Genomic DNA, 24,237 nt, shown 5'->3' on the forward strand with positions numbered 1-24,237 from the left:
CTTTTCACAATATGAATGAGCCAAACAAAATGAAAATTGGGCAGGATTTTCATTTGTAGATTTTTTGTAAAATGGAAAATCGGAGGTGTGGAGTATCCACCTATTATTTTGGCGTCCTCCAACATGAAGAAAAGATTGGAAGATATTTCTTTTTGTTTTTGGCAAATTTTGCGCAGTATAGAAAGTTGAAGTGGAGGTTGCACCATTTTCCTTTTGAATTGTACTATCTTAAGTTAAAATAACTTGTAATTGTCTTTGAATTGGCATAGCTGCTTTCTAAAGTAGTTATTCTAATCTTTTATACAAGTATTTTTAACATTGCATAAAAAATAAAAAAAATTAAAGAACCCATTAATTAAAAGAAAAACTAATGAAAATGGCTTGAAAACTTTGAGTTTTAACGATAAGAACAAAATAAAGGGTAAAGTGAATAGTATTAGGATTGGCTTTTTAGTATAAAAATATGATTTTTCGTTAAAATGAACAGTATCACAAGCTTTTCGTTAAAACTCCCTTAATTAAATTTGCTTAAACTTGAAAATGAAAACTGGTGCGTGCATGTGCTTTTGCCAAGAAGAGGAACAAAGCAAAGTTGGGGCTGTGAACAAAAGAAAGGAAAGGGAGAAGACTGGACAAATTGAATGGGCGGTGCAAAGGTATTTTGGTCATTTAATGATATTTTCATATTACGTAACTTTTTTAAGAAAGAAGAAAAACGTGGACATATGTCAAACTGGTAAGCCGCCACAGTGACTGTTCAACAGGACTAAAACGAAGAGATAGCTCGTCACTCCAAAAGGTCCTTTTCTGAAATTTGTATGCTAGAGAGAGAGAGAGAGAGAGAGAGAGAGGATGGAGAAGGCAGTAGCAGCAGAAGCCATAGCCAAGGTCTCATCAATCTTCATATACCCAGTAAAATCATGCCGCGGAATTTCGGTGTCCCAAGCTCCTCTCACTCCAACTGGTATGTATTAATTCACAACAGTCAATCCTTCTCTCTATTACTCTCATTTCTTCCACTTTCAATTTCACTAGTGATATTTCTGTTGAACCAGTTGAATCTATTTTACCATATGGTTGAAAAGTACATGAAAGTCTGTTTCTTTCTTGAGGCACCAGAAGGAAATGATCATTTAACTTTTAAATCAAATTGTTTGCATGATTAAGTTAAATTAAGGATCCATATTAAATTGACCCAATTGAGTTTCCTCCCTATTTGTTGAAATTGTACATGAAATTAATTATTTTTATTTTCATGCCTTTTCGAGTCACAGAAACAGTCTCTTTGTAAAGGTAAGGCGGCGTACAATAGACATCTCCCGACCCTCGCAAAGCGGAGAGCCTTGTAGGCTTGGGGTCGCCCATACTTTTTCTAGTGCTGTTATCAGTTTGTTGGATTATTCTATTTACATTATTAAAGCTGGGAGTTTTCTTTTACCCACTGATTTTCTACGAGGGGAAAAACGTATGAGAAGAGTATTATGCAGGAGGCTCTAATTGGGTTTTGGAAAATATGGTTTTGTAACATTTTGATTATCCTTGTTACTCGAATTCGATCACTTTTAGTTATTCAGTTAATCCATAGGAGCTGGCAAATGAATGCATCCACAAAAGCACAAATTTTGGCTGAATTTACTGTTTCTTACACTATTGATTGATGGTCCTTTATATTTCTTAATTTGGTAACAGGGAATAAATTATTGAAATGAAGATTGTTGGTTGGATTGTGAAGTGCAGGGCATGTTTGATTTTTCCAACATGTTTTGGATGTACAGGATTTCGATGGGATCGGCAGTGGTTAGTTGTAAACTCCAAAGGAAGGGCATATACTCAAAGAGTTGAACCAAAGCTTGCTTTGGTTGAGGTAGAGCTGCCAAATGAGGCGTTTGTCGAGGGTTGGGAACCTACCAAAAGCTCTTATCTAGGTAAAAAGAAAGTAATTTTCTGTTTTGCTACAAAGTTTGATTTCCCTCATTTTTTACTGTGTATATGCTCTCTGTTGCCGAAAAACTTTATCCTGAAGCAGGAGATTTGGTGATTTACTCATATGTCTTTCTCCTAACTAGTGATCAAATTCTCACGTGATATGCACCTGTTTCTGTAATTAGCGATGCTTAGTTGGACGTTGAAGTGGAGCTTTACTCTTTTCGGAATTTTAATCTCCTTCTTATACTTGGAAGTAGTCACATTCTTTTGTTGTATATTATATTATCATTGTTTCTTCGCCCATATAGAATTTGGTTGCAAGTTCATTCACCCTTTGTAGTAAAAAATAATCATTTCGATGATGTACTGGCAATCAAAGTAGTTGTTCATAGCATATGGTCATTGTGCTCACTACCTTTCAACATTCAGTGAGTTCTGTTGAAGTTATTAAATTGAATAACGAACTGGCATTCTTTTTGCAGTACTAAAAGCACCTGGCATGGATGTACTTAAGGTTTCGTTGAGTGCACCACGAGAAATAGCAGATGGGGTTTCCATGTGGGAATGGTCTGGTTCTGCATTAGATGAAGGAAATGCTGCATCAAAATGGTTTTCAGATTATATTGGGAAACCCAGTCGACTTGTTCGCTTTAATACAGGTAGACTTTATAATGGTGCTTTCAAAGAGTTAGGCACTGAGCGCACCAACTAGGGCTGATCAATCAAAACCTGCGATTATTTCTGGATAGGAAAATCAATTTGAAGATGCAATAGCATCCAGTGTGGTGCACACAGGTATTATTAGGACAAAACTAATTAATCTGCCCACTGTGTTCCAATGCAGTTTCAGAAACTAGGCCTGTGGAACCCGAATATGCTCCAGGATACAAAACCATGTTCTCCGACATGTATCCTTACATGCTAATATCTCAGGTTAGTCAAGTTGCAATGTGAAAAGTACGTCCTTTTGCTTTTACGAGGGAAGCTCTAATCTGGACTTGTCATTACATATTCCGTAGGGATCAATGGATGCACTGAATCAGCTTCTGATGGAACCCATACCAATTAACCGTTTTAGACCCAAGTAATTCTAAATTTATCGTTCCATCTGTTTATTCTTTAATAAGCATCCAAATTTCTGAACTTTCAATGACATGTTTCAGCACCCAAGTAATTTTCTACTCTACCAAAATTGTTATCAGTGTTATAACATATATTCATATAGATACTCACGGTTTTGAATCTTGAAAGCTCTTACTTGCATGTCACAGTATTCTTGTTGACGGTTGCGAACCATTTTCTGAGGACTTGTGGACAGAAATCAAAATAGACAAACTCACATTTCTCGGTGTCAAGCTATGCTCCCGTTGTAAGGTTAAGAGTCTTACCCTTTCTGCATTTTTTGCTATGTGGTGACACTCAAGCTAAATTACATAAGAACATTTATGTAATACTTGTCTCAAAATCATACTAAGAGCTGAGCGTTTCAGAAAGACTAATATGAATCGTCTGATGTTTCCAAATGAATTTTCGTGTTTTTAAGGTACCTACGATCAATCAAGACACTGGCATTGCAGGGCCCGAGCCAAATAACACTCTTAAGAAAATCCGATCTGATACAGTTTTGCGTCCGACGCGAAAACAGCAAGGAAAGGTGAGTACAGGTAGTAACTGTAGGGCTTTGCACCATATTCCTTCTGTATCCATGCAGTGATTCACATGTAGTAAATGGATTTCCAGGTCTACTTTGGGCAGAACCTAGTTTGCAAAAGCTTCCTTACTGGGCAGAAGGGAAATGTCGTAACGGTTGGAGATCTGGTTTATGTCCTTAACAAAGTCTCTTCTACTGATGAAGCAGCAGCATGAATGTCGAAGAATATTACACGCACAATAAGAACTGCTTTCTAGTGCATAATAACAAGTGGGCTGCTTGTATCATGATGAATGATATGTGATGATGCCTTTCTTGGCGTGTGGCCTAGCTAAACTCCCCAATAAATTATAATACAATCGCATTTTGCCGTAGCGTTCTAAAAGCTTGTTTTACATATTTAAAGAGCAAGAGGGATATCACCACCCTTGTAGGTTATATTTGCGAGTCCTCGTAACTGTTAGGTTATACGAGTGGGGAAACAATTAGGTTACAACAATCAGTCCACCACAACCACAGCTTGAATGGGTTGGTCAGAGATGGCTGCTTCCATGGCTTGGTACGGACATATTTCCCAATCATTGTCCAAGAACAACTTGACCAAATTGTTGTCGTAACCGCTGAATGTGGCCACCTCTGGCTTTGTACAAGGCACTGACGTAGACCTGGAACTGAACTTCCCAATCCGGGCAGTCCATTTTGCTTACAAACTCGCACTTGGACTTGAGACAATGTCCTCCTAGGGAATGCAACACGGGGTTTTGTCTGAAGTTGATCACCTTTCCTTTCCATGCCGGCTCTTTGTCAATTCGGACACCAACAGTCCCAAACCTATCGATACATCCCTGCCGAATTGGCTTTCGGGGGAGACATCACGAACAGCCAAGCAGTTGCTCAAATTCTTCTTTCGCCTTTGCCCTTCTGTTGGTTTTTTAAGTTGATCCTCATGTCCTCCACCTTTGCCTTCCACTGACGCTCGGCTGCTTGCCCGACATCCTCATCATTCACATATTCTACGATTTTATGTGGAGTAAATTGTAGCTATATTTCCTTAATTTTAATTCAATTAGTGCAATAGTTTCTCACCTAAAAATCTATTATCATTGGTCCCTCAACTCCTCAAAACGTGCAGCTATGGTCCCTCAACTAAAAATTCATTACCATTGGTCCCTTAACTTTAATTCAACTGGAGAAATGGTCCCTTAACTTTAACCTAATTGTAGCAATAGTTTTTCCAACATAACTCGTTTTGACAAATTTTTTGATGTGGTTGATGAAAATGACCATAATTACACACTTTGATGAGTTGAGAGACCCTAATTGTATAAATGGTCATTCCAACATAACTTATTTTGACAAAATTGATGAAAATGACTATAACTACACATTTTGATAAGTTGAGGGACCAATGGTAATGAATTTTTAGTTGAGAGACCATTACTACAATTTACTCTTTTATGTGGAAGTGAGTGCTGTATTGAACACCGCAGCAGCCGGTGGCGGCTTTCACGTTTTGTAATGCATCGTATGAGCAACACTTGCACTGCATCTTAGCCAAAAGGTCGAGACAAAGAAGGAAATTTGAATTCAAGTGCAATCGTGCAAGAGGACTAACATAATGTTCTATCCAACTTACCCAAATCACAAAAATATCTTTCAAACCCAGGAACAAGAGAATAACTTATATAGAATGAGTTCATCGTCACATGATATTTTTATTCAATAATTTATCATTACGTGGAAAAAATACTTACACATAATAATATATTATTAAGCATGAGAAATCGCGTAACAGTAAATTTGTTTTATGTAACAATCGTGTTTTCGACCTTTGGTATTCAAATGGGATCGCTGAGGGCATGTTTAATTATTAACCGCACGATCTCATTTGAAGGAGATCTAACGGTTCCGCATGTAATCCCTTACTAACGGCGTCTCCTTCTTCTTCCGACCAGGATTTCTTCACGTTACCTTCTTTCTGCTGCTCTGGTTTAAGGGACTCTGTGATATTCTGAGAGCACTCAGCGAGTTCACTCGGAGAGTTCGCCTCTATCTGAAACGTCAAAAAACGCATCAAGACCCAGTATTTTGATTCCGGTGTCTCTCAACCCATTTGGAGATTTATGCAGGTTTCAATCCAAAACCCAGAAGAAGCCCTTCTAATCCCATGCCAAAATGCTCAACTTACTACTCGAAGCTCCTCGGCAGCTCAATCCCACAGGGCGTTTGGAAGCTGGGTCTTTATCCCATCCCGCCATGTGAGTTGTTAACTTCTTCACTTCTCTCTCACTATTCAGTTGTTGCAATTCCATCCAACCAAGCTCTCGAAGCCGAACCTGTAAACATTGACGAAATCCAGCCCCCAATTTCTGATGAAATGTTCAGGAAAGGTGCCAAATTGGGTTCTTACAGATCGGGTGATTCGACATTTTATTCACTCATTGAGAATTACTCGAATTCGGGTGATTTTCGGTCCTTGGAGCAGGTTTTGGATCGAATGAAGCGCGAAAGGCGGGTTTTTATTGAGAAGAGCTTTATTCTGATGTTTAGAGCCTTTGGAAAAGCGCATTTACGAATTTCATTCATTTGTTTTTATACAATTGATAACAAAACAACCTTAGTATTGTACCATGGTTGCACTATTTTCTTTTTGAATTGTACTATCTTGAGTTAAAATAACTTGTAATTGTCTTTGAATTGGCGTAGCTCTTTCTAAAATAGTTATTCTAATCTTTCATACAAGTATTTTTAACATTGCATAAAAATAAAAAATAAAAATTAAAGAACCCATTAATTAAATTTGCTTAAACTTGAAAATGAAAACTGGTGCGTGCATGTGCTTTTGCGAAAAAGAGGAACAAAGCAAAGTTGAGGCCTGTGAACAAAAGAAAGGAAAGGGAGAAGACTGGACAAATTGAATTGGGGTATAAGGGTATTTTGGTCATTTAATGATATTTTAATATTACGTAACTTTTTTAAGAAAGAAGAAAAATATGGACATATGTCAAACTGGTAAGCCGCCATAGTGACTGTTCAGCAGGACTAAAACGAAGTGATAGCTCGTCACTCCAAAAGGCCCTTTTCTGAAATTTGAATGCTAGAGAGATATAGAGAGAGAGAGAGAGAGAGAGAGAGAGAGAGAGGATGGAGAAGGTAGGAGCAGCAGAACCGATAGCCAAGGTCTCATCAATCTTCATATACCCAGTAAAATCATGCCGCGGAATTTCAGTGTCCCAAGCTCCTCTTACTCCAACGGGTATGTATTAATTCACAATGGTTAATCCTTTTCTCTATTACTCTCATTTCTTCCACTTTCAATTTCACTAGTGATATTTCTGTTGGACCAGCTGAATCTATTTTACCATATGGTTGAAAAGTACATGAAAGTCTGTTTCTTTCTTGAGGCACCAGAATGAAATGATCATTTAGCTTTTAAATGAAATTGTTTGCATGATTAAGTTAAATTAAGGATCCATATTAAATTGATCAAATTGAGTTTCCTCCCTATTTGTTGAAATTATACATGAAATTAATTATTTTTTATCTCCATGCCTTTTCGAGTAGCAAAAACAGTCTCTTTGCAAAGATAAGGCTGCGTACAATAGACATCTCCCGACCCTCGCAAAGCTGGGAGCCTTGTAGGCTTGGGGTCGCCTATACTTTTTCTAGTGCTGTTATCAGTTTGTTGGATTATTCTATTTACATTATTAAAGCTGGGAGTTTTCTTTTACCCACTGATGTTCTAGGAGGGGAAAAACATATGAGAAGAGTATTATGCAGGAGGCTTTAATTGGGTTTTGGAAAATATGGTTTTGTAACATTTTGATTATCCTTGTGTTGACCTTAAAAATTACAAAGCCTACGTGGCATGCAGGCCGAGTAACTAATAAGCTAACTACGTCATTCGGTTGAATGCGAGGCATGCCAACTCGTCGGCCGAGGAGTAAAATTTGTTGATGTTGCGTTGAGCACGTTGCTGACTTCTTTATCTTGCGACTGCGGTCGAGGAAGGAACAAATCTCGGCCTTCGGATTCTAGAGCCTGAAGACAAGGCTGCTAGTTCTGCGAAGTTCACAAATTGTCGGCACCGGATTCGATCACAGTGATTATATTTGTGAAAGTATAAGCACGTCGAATCGACACCAGACCGTACGGACACAAATATTCAAAGGTGATGTATGTCTTGATGGTGAATGTGGTTCGGCCGCTAGAATGCCGAACTCTGAAACTCACTCGTGAGTATCCAATCGTAAAATCACTCGGCGTTCAATGCGCCGAATGTCATAACTTGTCACACCTTACATCGCCGAGAAGGCTGCCAATAAAGATTTGGAAACCCTTCTTGACCGAGACTTGGATAGGTAACCAGTCGGCCTCGACGCAGTACTGTTTATCCAAACTGAAGGTGTTCCTCGGTCGGCTGATTCTACGGCAACAATGTTGTTTATCCAAACTGAAGGTGTTTGCCGGTTGCCTTCACAGTGCTGTTTATTCAAACTGAAGAAGTGTCGGTAGAGAAAAGAAAATGAAAAAATCTCAAGATGTTTAAAAGGTTTTGCGCAGGGCAATTGTATGTTTAATTGGAGGTCCACCAATTGTTGCATGACGTCTTGTATTTATAGCACCAAATCTTCCTCGAGATTGAATGATGTCTTGTATTTATTGCATGATGTCTTGTATTTGTTGCATGATGTCTTGTATTTATTGCATGATGTCTTGTGTTCGCCAGTTGCCTTCACAGTGCTGTTTATCCAAACTGAAGAAGTGTCGGTGGAGAAAAGAAAATGAAAAAATCTCAAGATGTTTAAAAGGTTTTGTGCAGGGCAATTGTATGTTTAATTGGAGATCCACCAATCCTACCCCTATTAAGACTTTGAACTCACCCCCTTTTTGAGGCTATATTCATTGTTGGTTGAGAATCCGAATTGCACTAGGACTTCTTCGACCCCTTTGTTTATCCGAACTACTCCTTCTTGCGATAGAATTCGTTCATCCTTGCTGAATGGCTCGGGATCACCAAGCAGCCCACAGTATATTTGAAACAACTTTGGGCCGAGTGTTGCCGAGCATAAACCTACACTCAACCCAACAATATTATTTTGGGCCCAAACATTGCCTCTTCGTTTCTGAGGTCGTCGACCGCCAATCCTCGATCGATTCTCGACCTTGAAGAAGCAAAAACGTTTTTTTCCTTTAGACTTAACTGCCTTGATAACCTTTACCATGCGCATTTATGAAATATGATTGCACAATCTCTGTTTTTCCCGATGTCATACCAGGTGTCGACTCTCCGATAACCCTAACAACTCTTAATCATGGCCCTCGAAAATGTGCGCCCGTCGAAATGTCTTTTCCTCATCAATGCATTAAATCCGCCGCAGCACGCAATCGTGCATCCTAAATCCCCAAAAACCTCGATCATATCCTTGGAGATTCGCGAGATATCCAAAATGATTGGCCATTTCCCGGTCGATTTTTCCCTTAAATTTGAAAATCTAGCGCTTCTGAATATCAAACGTTTGACCTTCCTCTTAAATGCTTATAAATACCTGAAATCCTCCCGTTCGTTCATTTCACGCTTTCAGAAACCTTCGAAAAGAAATCTCTCTGCCATTTTGCTTTCGAAATCCCAAAAAACAAACTCTTATCCCAGAAATCCTCCTAAGCATTCTTCCAAACTTTTCCAACTTTTCCAAGATGACTTCCAACATTATTTCCAAGCTCAACGACGAATGCAGCAAATGCAAGAGCTTCATCGATCGGAGCTCCATCAAAACTTTGCGTTTCGAAAGTCACCTGAGTACTACCCACCAAATCCTGGAGCCACTCTTCAAGGATGCAGTACCCTCGTCTATTACCACCCTCTTCAAGGCTCACTGCCTGACACCCTTACTGCAAGGGTTCGACTAGTCGAAATGGGACCCATCGAAGCCCCAAGGAGCCTGGCCTACGACCAATGCCAACTGGGCAGCTTGGGTCGTCCGAATGGAAAATTTCTTCGGCCAAAAGTAAAAGGCTCTTGGTATCTATGATGCCATCAAACTCTCGACCATGGAGCTAGCTATTGATAAAGAACTCATCATGGCAGCACTGAGTCTCTGGTGCTCGGCCACCAACACCATGGTCTTCCCTTTAGCCCTCTCGGCCCTACCATCCTTGACGTTTCTGCTATTCTTGGGACTCATCCCTCTGGCATCCCGATAGATGCTGCACTCTTTGGGCGCCCATCGAATCTCGACCTTAAGGCGCTCTTCGACGATCGAGTCGTCGAAACACTGAGTCAAGATGGTCGAGAGCCTTCGAAAGAAAAGGTTCAGAAGCTACATAAAAACTTCTTCAACTACAACACCCTCATCCTCTGCTTCATTGGTCGAGGCGAGGTAAGTCTTCGGAATGGAAAGCACGAAGCCTTCCTATTCTACTGGTACAACAAATTCATTTGTTGTACCAGGTCGAACAAGTGTTTGGTCGAGAACATACTAGTGACCGAGGCTCTGGTTAGTGGTCATACTGTGGCACTTAGCTTGGCCGTTCTCACCAATCTTCTCCGCTGCCTGGCCGAGGCGACCATCGGAAAAATTGACCCGAACTAGAATGGTCCCCTCTAGGTCTTCCAACTCTGGCTACAAGTCTATTTTGCCACACTTCAACCAGATATTTCTGCCTTTCATCCTACTACCTCGCTCAGCCTTCAATTGGCATCTCGGTTGCTGCCTCCTCACCAGGCCAAAGAAGTCTTCAAGTACCTCTTCGGCCTAGAAGTCTTCTTTGACGACGAATTTTTAGCGTGTCGTTGTAGAGAGCACCCTTGCTCCATCAGGCTTCCAAAATCAACCTAGAATAACAGTGAAGATGCTACCCTTCGCCAGAACTGGGGGTCGATCGTGCTAGCACGCGACCTTCCCTTTGGTTGTGATTCTCGCCGAGCAAGTTGAGAAGTCTACCACCCTCACTTCACGGCCCGACAACTTGGATACCTTCAAGGTTGTATGGTACCTCTACTCACTTCTGGTTCCCTCCTCAGCCGAGAACGTTTTTCTGGCTCATCGGAGAGGGAGTGGAGAGACTCCGAGAAAGAGTTTCAAGATTGGTGCAAAACATTTCACCTCCGACCAACTCTCCCTAAATCTCACAGCACAGACACCTTCGGCGACTGGTGGGAGGAGTACATCGGAGCCTTCTTTGAGGTTGCGGTCGAAAACATCATCGACAAAATTTTCGACGATCGACCAAAAAAAATCTTTACCTTCCAATCCAAAGAGCCGACTTGAGGTAGATGGCAACCCTTTATTCTATTTCTTTTTTCGATTGTCACCGACCCTTGCTAATGTGATCTTGTTTTCTTAGATGGTCGGTCGTCGAAGAAAGCGGACGTGATCACCGTGGCTGCAACCAAGAAGAAATATGCTCTCTCTAAGAGGAGTAAAATCACCAGTGCAACCTTCACAAGGAAAATGGCCTCATTCGGTAGCTGAAGTGGTCGGCGAAGCTCCCCGACCCTCAAAACGCGTCAAGAACTTGGCGAAGAAGGGGGAACGAGAGATCCACGTGATTTCTAGCCACACTACTGGGACAACATCAACAAGCAACTCTCCCCCTGCCCCGATCATCCCAGCCCCAACGGAAGAACAACCAACAACACCTTGCCAAGCAACCCAAGTCGTCCCTGGGGTCGTGGCTGATCTAGGGACTGCTTCGCTGGTCGAGGGACCTGCCAACGGCTGCGCCTGTTGTGGAGAAAATAACCCCACCCGTCGAGACAATTTCTTCGAAGAAACAGTCGACGATAATCTTGGAAGAGGTATGACTATGTCACTAATGACCTTTCTTCATTTTATCAACTTTACAAATCTTAACAGCTTTTTATTTTAGGAAGATGAAAGCGACAAGGGTGACGAGATTTCGCTGGCAAGTCACTCTCTACCAACCAGACCTACTTCCGTCAATCTTTCCCCTGTGGTCTAGGCGGTTGTTCAACCGGATCCTCCTACAAGAGACCCCTGATTGAGCCTGAGGCGACGGCAGAGACGCCGCTCCATCCACAAGATGAAGACCTAAACATTCCTCCATGAGATGTTACCTCGGCTTTTGTAAGGCTCACTCCCCTTTCTTTATTAATTTTATTATGACGCATCTGAACCCAGGAAAATATTAAATGTCAAGTGCCCGAACGTTCATTTCACCGACAATTCTATGAGCCGAATGGTGTGATCTACATTTCCTGGCTACCTCAGTGGTCGTCACATGTAGATAAACTCCATCGGCCGCGTGAATTGAGAAGCAGTCTTAGGCACTAGGCTCAGCCATTAAGTTCTCTAGGTTCGAGCAACGAACCAGAGGATGTGGTCGAAGTCTCCTCATCGGCAGGTTTAGAAACAAATTCCCTCTATTCTACATTCCATATAACTTTCCTTCTGCTTACAAATTTTCTCTTCTTGTACAGCCTTCGTGGAAGGTTGAGCTCGACGTCTTGATTGCGACTACATCGAGAGCGGCTGGCTTTTCAATGACTGCAACCAAACCTTCCGTGTCAACGGTCGAACTAGATGCCCTCATCAAGATGTAGGAACTGTTGTCCCTTTCGACGTCACAAATTCTTGAGTGCCAGGGCCTTAACTCCGTAGGGGCATATCTGAACGATCTTGCAGCTGATGGTCACTTAAGCAACGAAGCTATTACTAGAGCATCTTCTACTTTAGAACGAACTCGGGAATATTTCAGTATTTTCGAGAGAGCTCTTCGGGCCAAAGATGACTTGAAAGCTGCGATGGTCATTCAAGAAGCTTTGCGTTCACGGGTCGACATGCTGAAGACAAAAAAGGAAGCGCTGGCCGACCTCGATCGTCAAATTGCCGAACTTCAAAATTGAAGGTCGGCAGTTGCTTCCGAGTTAGCAAGAGATTTCGAGTCGGGCGGCAAATCCTGCCTGACCGAATATGCGGCTAATGTGCGGCATGTCGAGCAGCTGAAAATGGACAAGAGGAATCGGCAGGCCGAGGTCACGATGGATGAGGTGAGGTGGTTAGAATTGAAGGCTGTTCTTGAAACTCTCATTCCCTCCTCACCTTAAGGGTATTTAGCTATAAGCGAATCGACCATTTGTACTTGTATACTCGTTTTTACGAACTTATTAATGAAATAGACTATTTTTGCATCTCCCATGTGACCGGATAATACTTCTTTAAAAATTTCCTATTGATTGGTAATTTGTGAATTAAACCGGTCCAGTCTCTAAGATGATATGCCCCCTTGTCGAGAACTTTGTGGACGATGAATGGTCCTTCCCAATTCGGCGACCATTTGCCGAACCTAGGGCCTTTATTCCCTACGGGCAACACAGTTTGCCAAACCAACTCTCCCTCGCCAAACATTTTTTGTTTGACACATTGATTATAAGCTTGCTCGGTAATTTTCTTCTATGCTACTAATAAATTACGCACGTCAAGCTGAATTTTTTCCAAGTCTTCTAACTCTTGTCTCATGGCTTGACTGTATTCGGTACTGAACAAACTACTTTGCTCGACCACTCGTAATGAGTTTATACTTAGCTCGACTGGTAACATAGCGTCGTGTCCGTAAGTTAACGCGTAAGGAGTTGTTACGGTGGCGGATCGGGGTGAAGTTCGATAGGCCCATAATGCTTCATTTAGCTTTAAATGCCACATCCCAGGCTTCTTTCTTACCCTTTTTTCAAGAATGCCGATTAATACCTTATTGCTTGCTTCGGCCTACCTATTCGCTTATGGGTAATACGGCGTAGATTGCTCAAGTCAGATATTCAGACTCGCCGTGTATTCCTTAAACATGTCGGTTGTGAAGATTGTGCCATTGTCCGTTATGATCGTTTCTGGCACGCCGAATCTGGTCACAATATTTTCCTCTACAAAACTACAAACTTCTTTGGCTGTTAATTCGGCGTATGATTTTTCCTTGACCCACTTAGTGAAGTAGTCGGTCGCCACTAGTATCCATGCGTGTTTTGCCACTCCAGAAGATGGTGTGATTTTGCCGATTATGTCCATTGCCATTACCCATCCTCTGAACGGCCATGGTTTGGTAACTGAGTGGAGTAATTCAGTCGGGGCTCTTTGTATTGGTCCATGAATCTGGCATTGTATGCATCCCCGTGCGTATTCGATGCAATCCTTTAATATACTCGGTCAGAAGTAACCTTGTTGTCGGAGCAACCAACGCATTTTGCGTCCTGATTGGTGAGCTTCGCAAATTCTTTCATGTGCTTCGGCCATTGCTTGGACAACCTCCTGTGGCCGAAGCACAGTAATAGTAACACATCCTCACCTTTTCGATATAATTCATTCTGGTATGACACATAATTCGTGGCGTGGACCCTCGTTCTTCAGTCGTGTTTACTGTTGAGGTTATCGAGATATTGTAAAATCACCCTTCTGCAATCATCTGGTAGTGTCTCGACGACACATACTTTTACGAGGTCTCATCGCTCTAGTAACAATGGTAAAGACATCACTCTCGTGCGTATCACGTGATTGCGCTGGAGAAATTGCTGATTGACCAAGGCTGGGTAAGATCGCAGGACTGTGGGTGTTACCCTGCCTAGCTTGCCCCCATGAGTTGTGCTAGTTCGTCAGTGTCAGTGTTCTGAACATGCGAAATGTGCTCAAATGTAATTCGTTCAAACGACTCGACCAAATAGGTGGCGACCATGTAATAGGATGCCAGAGTACAGCTCATGCAACGAAAAATGTCGTTGAGTTGGTTAATCACCAGTTCAAAATCACCAAGGATGAGGACACAGGTCGCTCTTAAATCATGCAGGATGTAAAGGACCGATGATAAGAGCTTCATACTTGGCCTGATTATTCGTACAGCCAAAATCTAACTTAAGAGAGAAATACCAGCGGTAGTGGTTGGGGGATTGAATAGCGATACTAACACCAGTCGAGGTCGAGGTGCTGGAGCCATCAAAATGCATCATCCAATGGGTGTCGCGTGTGTTGACTAAGCCAATGTCAACGTCGCTGCCCCCAAAGCCATAACGAGAAAGGTGTTGGGCCAAAAAATCGGCGAGGGCTTGGCCTTTGACAGCCTTTTGGGGTACATACTGCAAACTGAACTCTGATAAAGCCATTGTCCATTTCCCAATTCTGCCTTTGACGATAGGCTGAGTGAGCATGTAACGAATAACATCTGTTTTGGCAATGACCTAAGTAACTAATGGGAGCATGTAGTGCCGAAGTTTTGATACGGCAAAAAATAGAGCTAAGCAAAGTTTCTCGACGGATGAATAATAGATCTCTGGCGAATTCAGATTGCAGCTGAGATAAAAGATAACTTGTTCACGCCCAACATTGTTATCTTGTGCGAGGAGGCAACCGATGGATTCAGCGGCTACCGAAATGTACAGTTTGAGAGTATTACCGCGACGAGGCGATACTAGTATTGGTGGCGTGGTAAGGGAGACCTTGATTTGCGAGAAAGCTGTTTGATGTTCTTCGCGCCACTCAAACTTGTCGGAGTTCTTAAGTTTGAGGAGTGTAGAGAATGCTTTGATCTTGCTTGCCGAATTAGCTGTGAAACGGCAGAGAAAATTTATCTTCCCAAGCAACAACTGGAGTTGCTTCTTAGTCGTCGGGGGTGGAGTGCTAATGATTGCGCGAGCTTTTTTTCGTCGACCTCAATGCCACGATGGCGCATCAGAAAGCCCAAAAAATTACCGACCAATACACCGAATGCACATTTGGCCGGGTTCATTTTGAGATTATGTTGACACATACGAAGGAATACTTGCCAAAAATCATCTAGGTGCGTTTGGCGGCGTTTCAATTTCACAACCACATCATCGATATAAACTTCTATGATCGTACCGATCAAATCATGGAATATCGTATTTATAGCTCGTTGGTATATGGCGCTGGCATTCTTGAGGCCGAATGGCATGACGACCCGTTCGTAGGTACCGAGTGCCCCCGGGTAATGGAAAGCGGTCTTGTGAACGTCAGCTTTAGCGATAAAGATCTGGTTGTAACCGGCATGGCCATCCATGAAAGGACAATATTTCATGATTGCCTACGGCATTAATTAGTAAATCCGAGATTGGCATTGTGTATTCATCCTTGGGAGTGGCTAGATTTAAATTACGGAAATCGATGCAAATGCGGAGGGCTCTACTTTTCTTTAACACCAGGGACGATATTGGCTAACCTATTCAACGTACTGAGCGGTCCTAATAAACATGGCTTTCAAAAGCCGAACTAATTCGTCTTTTATGCCGAGTTGTACTTCTGTCGAGAATCGGCAGTGAGGGTTGTCGGAAAGGCTTACAACCCTCTTTGATGCGTAACTCATGTTCGACGAGGTTTCGGTCAAGGCCTGGTATCTCATGATAATTCCATGCAAAACAATCTTTAAATTCATGGAGCAGTTTACAAAGCTCGACCTTCATGGGGGGCGGTAATAACGCACTGATAAACAACGGTCGAGGCTCATCGGCTGTGCCAACATTTATTTCTTCCAATGGGTCCTTAACCTAGGCCGATTGTCTTCGAGTTTGGCCGATGCGGCCTCAACTTTGTCGAACGATAAAACGGGGCTGTTATCCGCATTCGGCTAAAAATTCTATTAAGTTTATGCTCAAGTATGGTTGCTTGGCAATGGCATACCAATGAGCCAGCAGACATTCCATGGTAGATGAAACCGCAACCTGACACCTTTCTTGTTTGGCGGCATCAGTCATCGACGTTGGTAATTAGATCTGCCAAGTCGAGTCTCGCCGAATCCTGCTATACAGTTTCGGCGCCTATCTCGATAGCTTTCTAAACTGAAATTCTGGTTGGCCATCCGTCCTCGTTAAAACCCTGGAGGGTAATGTAGCCGACGTGATCGTCATAATAGCGAGCTTGGATCATGTTGGTTTCAAATGCCTAATTATCGGCTGGATGAACTACGACCGATTTACCGTCCCAAAAGATGAGAACTTGGTATAACGATCAAAGAATGCAACTTGTTTAATGGATCCAATCGCGGCCGAGCAATGCATTATAGTCAGTCTTTGAGTTAATTATAAAGAATGTTGTCATGTGGTTACGACCTGCAACGCTGACTTCTAACCGGATCACTCTTTTGGTTTGAGACTTGTCGCCAATGAAGCTGCTCATCGTTATCCCTGATGGTATAAGCTTGTCATCGGAATGGCGTAATGTCTTCATGATGGAAATCGGCATGATGTTGACTGTGGCTCCACAGTCGACAAACACCTTGGAAATGAGATATCATTCAATATGAGCTGTGACGTATAACGACTTTAGATGTTAGAGATTAACAGAAGGGGAACGGGGAAACAACTCGGCCAGGGCTGCCTTAAGGTTATGGCCTTTACTGATTTCCCCATCTTCTTCCGTAGCGATGAAATCCACTTGTGTTGCTTCTTCGGCAACCACAGTCCTCATCTAAAAAATTTGACTGATGGGTTCTCGATTAAAACTCAGTCGGTAGGACATGGACCATATTGATCTCTATATGCTCGAGGACCGAAGGACCCATCGGGTCTTGGTCGTCGTCTTCTAAAGTAGCAGATGTAGTATCAGTTGTTGGAGTGTCTTCAATTGGATTATTTAGCACTTCGGTATGTACCTGCTCTTAGAGCGCGTGGACTAAATCTATTTTCTTCTGGTTATTTTCCTCGAACGTGTTTACTGTCGAAGATTGATTTTGTTCTTGTAGTGCTTTACGGGCTCGTTCTTCGTAGGCAATTCAGGCGTTCCTTGTGTCCAAGTATGCGTCTAAACGCGCCACACGATTTTCCTCATTGGCATAAGGCCGAAAAGAGATATGGCCAAGAAAACTTCGAAATGATATTGCAAATGCTGAAGGTCTTCGAGTGAAAAGGGTAACTCGGCGATGTCTATATCTGTGTATGGGTCGACCTCAAAGCCGAGGACTCGAGCCTCACGTATATGCTGGAACTTAGCTTTCATTGCCGGATCGGAAGTTTTCTGGATAATTTGCTCAGCATTAGGGCAAGTTAGTGCTAAGGTCAAGGGTTTCCTGTCATGCCTTGGGTAGTCCGTTTAAGTCATTAGTGGAATATTTCTTATGAAATTCCCGTATGTACTCCAAGGATTCACCGAGGAATAGAGGGTGCAAATTGCGTCGTACTTTTACTAACGGTTCTTGCAGGTGATAGCGGGGGAAGTTTACTTTCAGCCTCTGTCTAAAATGCTCGAGACGAGCTTTCATCTCTCCAGGCTGAAGAAGAAGCTTGATGCGTTTGTCGGACTCTTCAATGGTGATCTCAAAGTCGCGATCAATTGCCTTTTTCTCTTGAAGCAATTCGACCATGATGGTCAGGGTAGGCCTATCGTCGCCGTTTTCTACTGCCTCTTTTGGCTGCCACCGAGTAGTCGAATTAGTCTGCGCTTCTTGTCGTCAAGCTATGCAATCTATCTGTTGGCGACGACGTTTTTGAGACTTAGATAACGCCGTATATAGGCCAGTTGGAAAATTGTAACTGTACCAACGTTGGTCACGTGGCTTTGGTGGCTTGAAGGTTTTTCAACTTATTGGTGAACTCGAACTGCTTAAGTTGCGCGAGTAATAGTCCTCATTATAGAATGGTGCGTCAAAGTCAAGACGTCGTCTGACTGGGGCTGGGTCTTTTGCTTGTACCTGTGGGCCGAGTTTCTCAAACACTTGCCGTCATGGGCCGGCACCGAGTTCCTTCGACGATTTTGCTGCGGCTGTAGATGACGGACATGAAGTTGGCGCCGAAGATGCCCTCTTTTTAGGTTCAATTCGTGTTTTACAGTGGTTGATTCATCAGTTTCTTCGGAACTAAAACCTAACATAGGTTCAACGATGGCTGGCCCTGAAGACTCCGTGGGTGGTGCATTTGAAAATAAATCAATCTGAAGTCTCGGTTGACCATTCTGCCAACGGACATGCTGCACCGGGATGAATTCGGCCTTCCCTTTTCCTTTGTTTTTAGGGAGATGAGCATCCACCATGCCAATTGTCGTCGAGGGTAAGGGATTGACGTCGACCACCATCTGTTTCTCCGGGAATTTTAACTTACCCTTCTCAATCCAACTTTGAATCGCGTCATGGAACACAACGCAATTATTGGTGCCATACTTGTTTGAATTATGGTACTTGCAATATGCTTTGCCCTTCAATTCTTTAGCCTTAGGGATGTTGTGTCTTGGCCTGAAGTTTGATGATCTTTGCTATCAATAACTGGTCGAAAATTACATTGGCTTTGGTGATATCGAAAGTGTAAACTTTTGATGTTTTAATCATCTCTTCGGAGGCCAAGCGGGTCTTGGCATCTTTGGGACTTACTTGAGCTAATGCCTTGCAAACGTGTGGTTTATCTATCACTATTTCAGCCGCATCCACACTAGCGTACTGGGGGTCCTCGTTTTTGGCCAATGCATAGCTGACTGTGGGATTCTTGTATAGTGTTCCCCGAGATGGGGACTTCGATATTTTTTCCTCTCTGAGCAAATAATCATACTACTCAACGTGTTAAGCAAGTTCGTACATATCTTGAATATTTACCCCCAGGAATTTCTTTTTGTATTCCACGTCCAGGCCATTTAGGGCAATTCTGACGAATTCAACTTCAGGGAGAGGTACTCGGTACCAATTCCTGGCCGACTTGAACCTTATTAAGTATTCCATTGGCGATTCGTCTGAAGCTTGAGTCATCCTAGCCAACAATGAAACGGACATTTTCAACCCTGGTCGATAAAATTGTTCATGGAATTTCTCGACCAATTCCTCCCAACTCTAGATAGAGTTTGGTGGGAGATTAATGTACCAAGCAAAAGTTGAATCTGTCAGTGAAAAGTTGAATAGCCGTAGTTTATGGAAGTCGTTATTGATGTCGCCACATTGCGTCGTAAACCAAGCTACATGTTCTAACTGAAGATAAGGATAATTCTCCGGCAAGCGGACTGAAGTTGGGGATCTTGAAGCCTTTAGGGTATTCAAACTTTTCCACATAAGCTGGGTACGGATGGATAAATTTTAGGAACTTCGACCCTTTTTTTAAGACTGAGTCGATCATTCTTTGGACATCGGTCATATTGACAGATGCTGCTTCTGCTCCCTGGTCAGGTTCATCAGATCTACTACTTGACCCGCCTCTTCTTTCCAAGTCAATTGGTTGTAACCGAGCAGATCCTTTCTCGGTTTGTAATGGAACATTCTTAAAGGAAGGCTGTCGAGGTTGGCCGATGTGGCCATCTTCGAAGGCTTTACTGACCAGCAGTTCAAGCATCATGGTCTGTGTATCACTATTGCTTCGTATTGCGTCTAGTAAATCATTCATTTTCTGGCCAATCGACTGCTCGACCTGCCGAGATTGTTCATCAAGTTGTCTTCGAAGAAATGACCTAGTTGGCGGATCAGAACCTTCCCTACCATCTTCGTTACAATCTTCCACTATTCTTTTGACGAAAATGCCTGCCGTTTGGTTGGGAATTTCTGGGTTGCGAGGCTATCCGTTGAGACAAATTTCCTTTTCTCGGCGTGTCGTATTTATAGCCTCGGGTGGTGCAACAATGATGGGATTTTGTGCCTGAGACAAATCTTGTCCAGGGCTTTGCACTGGTAAGTCAGTTGTTGACTTTCCCATGATTGTTTTCTTTTTTACGGACCATGTCTTAATGGTCATGAACTCTAAAGGTCTAGCACAATGTCCCACTAGGCGTACCAAAATGTTGACCCTAAAAATTACAAAGCCTTCGTGGTGCGCAGGCCAAGTAACTAATAAGCTAACTACGTCATTCGGTTGAATGCGGGGCGTGCCAATTCGTCGGCCGAGCTTGATCGATAAGTAAAATTTGTTGATGTTGCGGTGAGTGCGTTGCTGATTTCTTTATTTTGCGGTTGTGGCCGAGGAAGGAACAAATCTTAGCCTTCGAATTCTGAGCCTGAAGACAAAGCTGCTAGTTCTGCGAAGTTCACAAATTGTCGGCGCTGGATTCGGTCACAGTGATTATATTTGTGAGAGTATAAGCACGTCGAATCAACACCAAACTGTACGAACACAAATATTCAAAGGTGATGTATGTCTTGATGGTGAATATGGTTCGACCACCAGAATGCCGAACTCTGAAACTCACTCGTGAGTATCCAATCATAAAATCACTTGGCGTTCAATGCGCCGAATGTTGTAACTCGTCACACCACCTTACTTCATCGAGAAGGCTAATAAGATGACCTCTGCCAATAAGGATTCGGAAACCCTTCTTGACCGAGACTTAGATAGGTAACCAGTCGGCTTCGACGCAGTGCTGTTTATCCAAACTGAAGGTGCTCCTCAGTCGGCTAATTCTGCAGCAACAGTGCTGTTTATCCAAACTGAAGGTGTTCGCCGGTTGCCTTCACAGTGCTGTTTATCCAAACTGAAGATGTGTCGGTAGAGAAAAGAAAATGAAAAAATCTCAAGATGTTGAGAGGTTTTGCGCAGGGCAATTGTATGTTGAATTGGAGATCCACCAATTGTTGCATGATGTCTTGTATTTATAGCACCAAATCCTCCTCGAGATTGAATCAAAATTATATCTGAATTAGGACTTCTTGTTCTATTCTGACTCTGCTTCGACCAATCCTACCCCTATTAGGACTTTGAACTCACCCCCTTTTTGAGGCTATATTCATTGTTGGTTGAGAATCCGAATTGCACTAGAACTTCTTCGACCCCTTTGCTTATCCGAACTACTCCTTCTTGCGATAGGACTCGACCATCCTTGCTAAATGGCCCGGGATCACCAAGCAACCCACAGTATATTTGAAACAACTTTGAGCCGAGCATAAACCTACACTCAGTCCAACAATATTATTTGGGGCCCAAACACCTTGTTACTCGAATTCGATCACTTTTAGTTACTCAGTTAATCCATAGGGACTGGCAAATATTAGCTGAAATGACTTTTTATTACACTATTGATGGTCCGTTATATTTCTTAAGTTGGTAACAAGGAATACTTGGAATTATTGAGATGAAGATTGTTGGTCAGATTGCAAAGTGCAGGGCATGTTTGATTTTTCCAACATGTTTTGGGTGTACAGGATTTCGATGGGATCGGCAGTGGTTAGTTGTAAACTCCAAAGGAAGGGCATATACTCAAAAAGTTGAACCAAAGCTTGCTTTGGTTGAGGTAGAGCTGCCAAACGAGGCGTTTGTCGAGGGTTGGGAACCTACCAAGAGCTCTTATCTAGGTAAAAAGAAAGTAAATTTTCTGTTTGCTACAGAGTTTGTTTTTGCTCATTTTTTTTCACTATTTTTATATGCTTTCCGGAGCCGAAAAACTTTACTATTAAGCAGGAGATGTGGTAATTAACTCATACTTCTTTCTCCTAACTAATGATCAAATTCGCACATGATGTATACCTGTTTCCGGAGTTAGTGATGCCTAGTTGGATGTTGAAGTGGAGCTTTACTCTTTTCTTAATTTTAATCTCCTTCTTATAGTCACATTCTTCTGTTGTATTTATATTATTGTTGTTTCTTTGCCCGTATAGGATTTGGTTCAAGTTTATTCACCTTTTGTAGTAAAAAATAATCGTTTTGTAGAAGAAAAGTAATCATTTCAATGCTGTACTGGCAATCAAAGTAGTTGTTCATAACATATGGTCATTGTGCTAACTACCTTTCAACATTCAGTGAGTTCTGTTGAAGTTATTAAATTGAATAACGACCTGTCATTCTTTTTGCAGTACTAAAAGCACCTGGCATGGATGTACTTAAGGTTTCGTTGAGTGCACCACGAGAAATAGCAGATGGGGTTTCCATGTGGGAATGGTCTGGTTCTGCATTAGATGAAGGAAATGCTGCATCAAAATGGTTTTCAGATTATATTGGGAAACCCAGTCGACTTGTTCGCTTTAATACAGGTAGACTTTATAATGGTGCTTTCAAAGAGTTAGGCACTGAGCGCACCAACTAGGGCTGATCAATCAAAACCTGCGATTATTTCTGGATAGGAAAATCAATTTGAAGATGCAATAGCATCCAGTGTGGTGCACACAGGTATTATTAGGACAAAACTAATTAATCTGCCCACTGTGTTCCAATGCAGTTTCAGAAACTAGGCCTGTGGAACCCGAATATGCTCCAGGATACAAAACCATGTTCTCCAACATGTATCCTTACATGCTAATATCTCAGGTTAGTCAAGTTGCAATGTGAAAAGTACGTCCTTTTGCTTTTACGAGGGAAGCTCTTATCTGGAACTTGTCATTACATATTCTGTAGGGATCAATGGATGCACTGAATCAGCTTCTGACGGAACCCATACCAATTAACCGTTTTAGACCCAAGTAATTCTAAATTTATCATTCCATCTGTTTAATCTTTAATAAGCATCCAAATTTCTGAACTTTCAATGACATGTTTCAGCACTCAAGTAATTTTCTACTCTACCAAAATTGTTATCAGTGTTATAACATATATTTATATAGATACTCACAGTTTTGAATCTTGAAAACTCTTACTTGCATGTCACAGTATTCTTGTTGATGGTTGCGAACCATTTTCTGAGGACTTGTGGACAGAAATCAAAATAGACAAACTCACATTTCTCGGTGTCAAGCTATGCTCTCGTTGTAAGGTTAAGATTCTTACCCTTTCTGCATTTTTTGCTATGTGGTGACACTCAAGCTAAATTACATAAGAACATTTATTTAATACTCGTCTCAAAAGTATACTAAGAGCTGAGCATTTCAGAAAGACTAATATGAATCGTCTGATCTTTACAAATGAATTTTCGTGTTTTTAAGGTACCTACGATCAATCAAGACACAGGCATTGCAGGGCCCGAGCCAAATAACACTCTTAAGAAAATCCGATCTGATACAGTTTTGCGTCCGACGCGAAAACAGCAAGGAAAGGTGAGTATAGGTAGTAATTGTAGGGCTTTGCATCATATTCCTTCAGTATCCATGCAGTGATTCACATGTGGTAAATGGATTTCCAGGTCTACTTTGGGCAGAACCTAGTTTGCAAAAGCTTCCTTACTGGGCAGAAGGGAAATGTCGTAACGGTTGGAGATCGGGTTTATGTCCTAAACAAAGTCTCTTCTACTGATGAAGCAGCAGCATGAAAGTCGAAGAATATACACTTTTCTGTTACACGGACAATAAGAACTGCTTTCTAGTGCACAATAACAAGTGGGCTGTTTGTATCATGATGAATGATATGTGATGATGCCTTTCTTGGCGTGTGGCCTAGCTAAACTCCCCAATAAATTATAATACAATCGCATTTGGCCGTAGCGTTCTAAAAGCTTGTTTTACATAATTAAAGAGCAAGAGGGATATCACCACCCTTGTAGGTTATATTTTGTTATGACCCTGATTAGCTTAATCATAGTTAGGCATTGAATTAGTTAGTAAAATGGGATTATTACAAGTAATTAGGAAAGTCTGTTAGATTCTGCTAGCTGGCGGTGGTTTGGGAGTATTATAAATAGTCCATTGTGTAATGGCTTTGCGGGAGGGTTAATTTGATAAAAAGGAAATTAAATACAAAAATATTTGGAGCTCTGCTCCTTCATCTCTCCTTCCCTCTTCTTCCATAGCCTTCTTGTGCTACTTGCAGGTTGATTAAGGGAATTGAGAATTGAGTTGTATCATATTTGCGAGTCCTCGTAACTGTTAGGTTATAAGAGTTGGGA

The 24,237-nt window shown here is 42.0% G+C and overlaps 1 protein-coding gene across 5 annotated transcripts; it reads left to right on the forward strand.

Annotated features, from left to right (window-relative positions):
• The first annotated feature begins 791 nt into the window (after window positions 1–791).
• LOC103932403 (mitochondrial amidoxime reducing component 2) lies at window positions 792–23,837 on the forward strand. 5 transcript variants are annotated; one of them, XM_048574144.1, is made up of 10 exons: window positions 793–964; window positions 1,776–1,925; window positions 2,409–2,585; window positions 2,771–2,859; window positions 2,946–3,010; window positions 3,198–3,300; window positions 3,470–3,580; window positions 3,667–3,806; window positions 20,132–20,135; window positions 23,683–23,837. In XM_048574144.1, the coding sequence occupies exons 1-8, from the start codon at window positions 853–855 to the stop codon at window positions 3,790–3,792; spliced, it is 933 nt and encodes a 310-aa protein (XP_048430101.1). In that variant the 5' UTR covers window positions 793–852; the 3' UTR covers window positions 3,793–3,806; window positions 20,132–20,135; window positions 23,683–23,837. The 5 variants fall into 5 exon arrangements, with proteins under 5 accessions (XP_009340267.2, XP_048430101.1, XP_048430103.1 ...); XM_009341992.3 differs by lacking the exons at window positions 20,132–20,135; window positions 23,683–23,837 and having other exon boundaries at window positions 792–964; window positions 3,667–3,951; XM_048574146.1 differs by lacking the exons at window positions 20,132–20,135; window positions 23,683–23,837 and having other exon boundaries at window positions 852–964; window positions 1,690–1,925; window positions 3,667–3,951.
• The last annotated feature ends 400 nt before the right edge of the window (window positions 23,838–24,237 follow it).

The sequence above is a fragment of a genome, unplaced genomic scaffold (genome assembly GCF_019419815.1).
Source record: "Pyrus x bretschneideri cultivar Hongxiangsu unplaced genomic scaffold, Pyrus_bretschneideri_v1 Contig7, whole genome shotgun sequence".
Classification (NCBI taxonomy): domain Eukaryota; kingdom Viridiplantae; phylum Streptophyta; class Magnoliopsida; order Rosales; family Rosaceae; genus Pyrus; species Pyrus x bretschneideri.